Source organism: Cynoglossus semilaevis, chromosome 1 (genome assembly GCF_000523025.1).
Source record: "Cynoglossus semilaevis isolate Cse_v1.0 chromosome 1, Cse_v1.0, whole genome shotgun sequence".
In the NCBI taxonomy this organism is placed as follows: domain Eukaryota; kingdom Metazoa; phylum Chordata; class Actinopteri; order Pleuronectiformes; family Cynoglossidae; genus Cynoglossus; species Cynoglossus semilaevis.
This window is the reverse complement of record NC_024307.1, coordinates 9,545,128-9,551,171: the sequence shown is the minus strand read 5'-3', so window position 1 is coordinate 9,551,171 and position 6,044 is coordinate 9,545,128. Positions and strand designations below refer to the sequence as shown.

The window sequence follows — 6,044 nt, the reverse complement described above, 5'->3', positions numbered from 1 at the left end:
AAGCATCAAAGCCTTTATGTATCAGTAGGCTTTGAGAAGTAAAGAGTAATGCATATTAAGCTTTGTTTTATTCTTAAACTAGGTCAAATGTAGACAAATAATTATTGTCAGGAATAATAAGTAAACAGATGATAGGAAGAAACACCAAAAAGAAAGCCAGACAGCTAGCATCTTTTATTTTAGCCAATTTGTACATAAATAAATGCTAATTAGCATTTATGTACAATTTACTGCATTAATGCTAATTGGCATTTATGTACAATTTACTGCATTAATGTTTGCAGTGCTCTTAGTAGTTTTTTAGTATTCTGGGCGAATCATTAGTAAAATGTCTAAAGGTTGGCTAGCAATATTACTAATATAGTTCATAGTTGTAGATTATGTTGTAATTATACTCAAATTGGAAATTGAGTCAGCATTTTTTCTTAAAGCAAGTAAATAGCTCAAGCAGCTCAACCCAAGGAGAACGGCAAGCTATGCCAGAAAACAAAGATGTTTAGAAAGGAAAAAAATATATATTAAAAATAAAAATGTTAAAATGAAGAGTTGTTTTAGGTTTTCACAAAAGATAAAATTAGGATATTGTAAAGATGTATTAATTGTTGCCAAAATAAAACAAATGTAAAATCGGTTTCAAAATAGCAGTAAAAGTCCATGCCATTAAAGCCTATAATCTAGTTAATAAATTAAAAACGATCAGTTTTGGGTAGCCGTTAAAACCACAGGTTGAAAAAGTCAAAGGTTAGCACAAAAAAAAAAACCAAGCTCTTGCATGTTTGTTTTTTTGTTTGTTTGTTTTGGCTAAACCTAGTTATCCAATATTTCTACAGTTCTCAACCTAGTTATCCAATATTTCTACAGTTATAAGAAAATGTAGTGAAGAAAACCACCTTTAAAACCAGTTTTATTTACATCTACCTGGCGTGTTTGTCTCTGGAGATGTAGTTACCAGAATTACTGTAAGAAGATGTGTTAGGCTTTATGTAAGAACAAAAAGATTGAACTTTTTATTATGTTCCCTTTATAATGATGTGAAGCCGCAAAGTCTCGTAATTAGAGCTGTGGGCATTAGAGTTTAGTGGTTTAACAGGTACTGGTAATAAATTACCATAATTATGTATAATATATAATGAGTGTAGTGAAAAGCAGAAACAACAAAGATTGGGAATTGTTTTTATGTTTTAATATGTTTTAATATATGTTAATATATTTTGCAGGTAAAGAGTTTTGGGGGTTTTTTATTGAAAGTGCAGCAGGCAAAGATACATTCATGTCCGTCACTGCTAATGTTCACAGGAGAACAACAGCACTTTCTGCTTGATAATACAGATGTTTCTAGGGGAAAAAAAGAAGCAAAAAAATACAGTACAATTATAATTCACTTTTCTTCTTCTTTGTAAAAACACTTCAGTCCTGAAATTATAACAAACATTTTAACTCCAGTCCTGAAATTATAACAAACATTTTATTGAGCAAATGAACCGTTGTATGTATAAGACAGATAAAAAAACAAGGTTTTCTCCTTTACCTTCTCAGACCAGAGGGTAGCTGGCAGCCGTGGCAATACCACACTGGTTGTTTCTGTTCCTGGTCATCTTGATGTAGCCCTTATCTCCCCATTCTAGACCCCAGCTGTAGAAACACAGTTTTTACCGTTTTTTTAAAATGTGGCTTTTTTGGCTAGCTATTTAAATATTTTAGCTAGAAAATGCTTAAAAAATAAATTATATTCAGAATTAGCACAGAAATACCTCAGAGCTTACACATTTGAATTGACTAACCCTGTAAGGTGTCTTTTTTAGTGTTATCTTCTAAACTCCACTCATTGACTCGGCATAATTCTTTTTTTTTTCCTTCTCAATATTCACATTTAAATATGAAATTTAAAATCAGTACAAATCTAGCTATTTTTGCTAGAATTGTGGCAACTTTTTTATTTTTTAGCTTTTTTCACTTATTTATGTTTTAAGTAACACACTTCATGATGTTGTTGACGCTGATTCTAACCATTTTTAGGTGAATTTTTTTATTTTTTAAGTCTGGTAAATGTTGGCTAATTTGCTACATGGCTACTTAGCCTTCTTAGGGGACAGGTTTGGCATTTTATTCAACGGTCAATTAAACCACTTATTTAACATTAAATGTTTTACAAATCATGTGTACAAACTTGGTCCTAACCGTCACAAGATGCCTCTTTGTTAAAAATGTTAGAAATAGCAATGGTGTAACTTCGCCTATTATACATATTATACGTAAAGTTATACAACGGTATATCAACGGTAGAAACTATGATGCCATTTTGGCTAACGCTAACCTGTTCTTGACCAGCCAGAAGTCGTGTCCGCCTTCACTGTCGTAACCCACAGCCAGGACGCCATGGTCCAGCTCTGAGCTGCTGCATTCAGGTTCATTGTAGATTCCTGGAAATGTAAACACGCAGATCACACAGGGCAGTAAAAAACTTTTTTACTTTTTTGTCTTTTTCTAGACACATTTTTTCAAATGTTTTTTTAAATAAATTTTAAAACAGTTTACCTGACTCGTACAGCTGGAATGACACGTGAGAAGCATCGATGGCCACAGACACGGGTCCGATTGTGGCCACGGCCTCCTGCAGGGCGTCCTCGTCGCCTTCTTTGACGTCGACGTAGCCTGTGCATGTGGCACCAATGTTGGCAGGGTTGTATCGACAATCTCCATCCTGATGGAGGGACAACGATTTCACTCTTTACTGTGTGGTTATGTTTATTTTAAATATTCTGTCCGATAATTTGTGACTACGTGGGTTTATGGTTGAGTCGTTTGATTCCTATATTTGAAGCGTTTAACACATTTTGCCACAAGATGTCAGTATTGTATCTTGTTTAAAGTATATTAAGGTCCATATAACCTGTTCTAGACTGTGTGTAGTTAAATATGATTAGTTACGCCGTAACAGTAAAGGTTGTAGTTTATTTTTGTTACACAGTGTTTCACATTACCTCGCCCTCATACGGATAGGACTCCTCTGTGTCAATGCCTCCATTTTCTTTAATGTACTTGAAGGCATTGTCCATCAGGCCACCACCGCAGCCATAATTACCATAATCTCCAGAGCAGTCAACCAGCTGCTGCTCACTCAGGGACACCAGCTTCCCAGTCTTCCTGAAGTTCTGGCCCTCCAGTGAGCCAGTCTGGAGGAGGAATATATGAATTTGCACTGAGAAAATTCGAAAACAAATGTGCAAATGTAAGCCGTATTACATACTGTGCTGAAAGCCCAGCAGGAGCCACACTGTTTCTGGTCTTTGACATCAGTGACGTATCCCTTGTCCCTCCAGTCAACGGACACAGGCAAATCAATGGGTTCAGCAAGGCGGAGGAAGGAAGAACCTCTGTGAGTTATGGAGGAGTTGAAGATGCCCAGGCAGCCCCTAGAGATCAGGTGTTTATACTCCTCATTCTCCTACAGGAAAAGAGACAATATTTCTTCAAAACTCTTGAAAAAAAAAAGCTACCTTGGATGGTTAAACATACAGGTTTTTTTTTTGTTTGTTTGTTTGTTTGTTTCCAGAGCAATCAGCAAAGTAGGTCATGCCAAGTCGATATGTTTTAATGCCCTGGTCAGCCATCATATTGTGTACTAGCACCAGTTTGCGGTTGTTGAGCCATATTAGCTTGCGCTGAGCCTCCTCCACAGGAGAGGCGTAGGACCTTCCTGTCAAAGTTCACATTTAGTTAGCATCGAAACCAAACACTTTTGCTAACTAATATTTGAGCTTCTGGAGCTATAGCTTAAACTGGTAGCATAGTTAGCATTAGTGGATACTTGCTAAAAAATACCAGTGAAATAGTCAAACATTATTGTAAGAGTGTAAAAAAAAAACCCAGAGCAAATTCATACATAAAACACAGCTTGTTATCAGCAAAATATAATACCTACTAATACTAAACACGTTAATACACCAGTCCTTCTAATTCATACTAGCTTGGGATGAAAACAAGTGATCAGCGTTGCTAGCCGAAGTTTGCATTAAGCAGTTAGCAGCTCATGGCTAAATACTGTCATCTATGTCTAGAGGTTAGCAAATTAGCCACTAGCTCACAATCACAAAGCTGTACATGTACAGTAGTTTTAGCATTTCCTGAAATCTCAGCTTTATTTGTACAGTGTCACTGATACAAAGAGTCAACATTAACTGAGCCTTGAGGCAGTTTAACATTTAAACACATTTAATTTGACACTCAACTATTACTCAAACTAGAAGAGTTAAGCCAACAAGTTTCACTTTCCATTCTGGTAACTCTAAATGAATAAAATAATGGGAAAAAAAATTCTTTGAAAAACAAAATGTTAGAAGACAAAAAAATCTTTGAAAAACAAAATGTTAGAAGACACAGACCAAAAACTGGAGACACACACTAGATAATAAATGGCATTTAGATAAAATACCACAAGACTGTATTTCTTCTTACCAAACTTGAGCTTCCAGGCATGGAACTCCAGGTCTTCCAGGGAGATGCTGGCACAGCTGGCCACAGCCAGAACAGCAGCAGCGACCAACAGCAGCCTCATCCTGACTGACACACAAACACACAGACTTTAAGACTCTCAACTCGTCTTACAAGAGCTTTGTTGTGGCACCGAGGTAGACGCCACCCTGTGGTTATTTCCATGTCTTGAAGAGTCGGTCATGTCTGTCATGAATCTGTCTCCTGAAACCACTCTTTCTCATTTGTGACAGTGCAGCTGTCTGACAGGAAGTGTGTGTTTCGATGTTGTCGTAGTGTTTGCGTGTGCGTGTGCGTGCCGGTCGTCTTACCTGCTCTTCTGCTGATGAGTGTGGTGAGGTTTGAACTACAGCGGCCTTGATGTAGTCGAGGTACAGTAGGTCTGTGGCAAAGAAGCTGCTCTTAAATATCCGTCTGTGGTTATGACTGACAGTACGTCCAGTCAGGTGGCTGGAAGTGCTGGGCCTCGTAAAGTCCGAGTGAAAAAGTTAGAGTGTCAGCAGCAGAGTCATGTGCTCTGAGAAGTTTACATGACACCAGTTTTCTGGTAAACTCTTGAATTTTTGAACCACAGTGGGAAAACGCCCCCATGTAGTTGATAATAAGTTGTAAAATAAAGAAGAGTTAATTTGAGATCTTTCATTGATTGCAAACTTCCTTTAATTGTTACTGCGTATATGCTATTCTATACTATACTAATATGTATTCAAAATACAGATGTATATATGAGTGTGTAAATGTATAAAAACATATTCATATAAACACATTTATATATGTATATCTATGTATGAATATATGCTTATAGACGTATGTGTATAAATACATATACAAATATGTATCGCACGTTTAAGTTTCCGTTACGTTTTTGTTTGTTTTTTTTCCTTGAGTTTCCAGAAGTGTAGGTGGCCCTATATTTTTAATGATGTCTTTCTATCAGATTCATGCGTTATAAAAGTACCTTCAGTTCCGTTTCAGTGCACACATCCTGTTTACATCCCGACTGTTAGGTTTTGAGAATATTCCCCTCACGTCTGACTGCCAGGAACTGTGAGGCGCATGTTGTTGTGGTAGAAGTAAAAAGAGAAAGAGAGAACAACGACTGAGCAGAAAAACATGACGCAATAAAGCAGTGAGTTGTCTTCGCAGGTTTACACTTAAAATAATCAACCTGTCATCACAAGGTGTTTTATTATGACCTGACCTCAGTCCAGAGGACAGGGTCAGAGTGAAAACTGAGCCTGAAGTTTTCAAAAGTCATTGAGTTTTGTAAATCGAGTTTTTTTTTCTATTCTGACAAATATTGCCCAACATCATTACAACAACTCAAAAACATATATCGAAGACATGATCGACAACAATATATCGATGACCTACATCAATAGACTGCAAATCCTAGGATTATTTACTGGTGTCAAAGACCCAGGTGTGAATTAACCTCTGTTGACTTCACAGCTGAGGCTTCACTGCTAACAGCGCCGATGTTTTTCTACCAGCTTCATATTTCTGTGTTGAGTCCAGGACGCTGAGGTTTTATTTTATTTTTTCCCTGGAGA

General features: G+C 36.9%; 1 protein-coding gene across 1 annotated transcript; it reads right to left on the bottom strand.

Annotated features, from left to right (window-relative positions):
* Positions 1–1,168: 1,168 nt before the first annotated feature.
* On the bottom strand, positions 1,169–4,974 carry ctsl.1 (cathepsin L.1). The gene is made up of 10 exons (XM_025061904.1): positions 4,803–4,974; positions 4,456–4,560; positions 3,556–3,697; positions 3,248–3,446; positions 2,982–3,173; positions 2,536–2,701; positions 2,315–2,420; positions 1,529–1,632; positions 1,437–1,445; positions 1,169–1,390 (listed from the first exon to the last, which is right to left on the bottom strand). Exons 2-8 carry the CDS (start codon positions 4,553–4,555, stop codon positions 1,533–1,535), a joined length of 1,005 nt encoding a protein of 334 aa, XP_024917672.1. The 5' UTR covers positions 4,556–4,560; positions 4,803–4,974; the 3' UTR covers positions 1,169–1,390; positions 1,437–1,445; positions 1,529–1,532.
* Between the last annotated feature and the right edge of the window lie 1,070 nt (positions 4,975–6,044).

Excerpts from the sequence above, each read along its gene's own strand:
- ctsl.1 (XM_025061904.1), bottom strand. The coding sequence starts at position 4,555 with ATGAGGCTGCTGTTGGTCGCTGCTGCTGTTCTGGCTGTGGCCAGCTGT. Across the intron at positions 3,698-4,455 it reads TGCCTGGAAGCTCAAGTTTG|GAAGGTCCTACGCCTCTCCT; the intron begins GTAAGAAGAAAT and ends GAACTTTGACAG. Across the intron at positions 1,633-2,314 it reads TTCTGGCTGGTCAAGAACAG|CTGGGGTCTAGAATGGGGAG; the intron begins GTTAGCGTTAGC and ends GTGTTTCTACAG.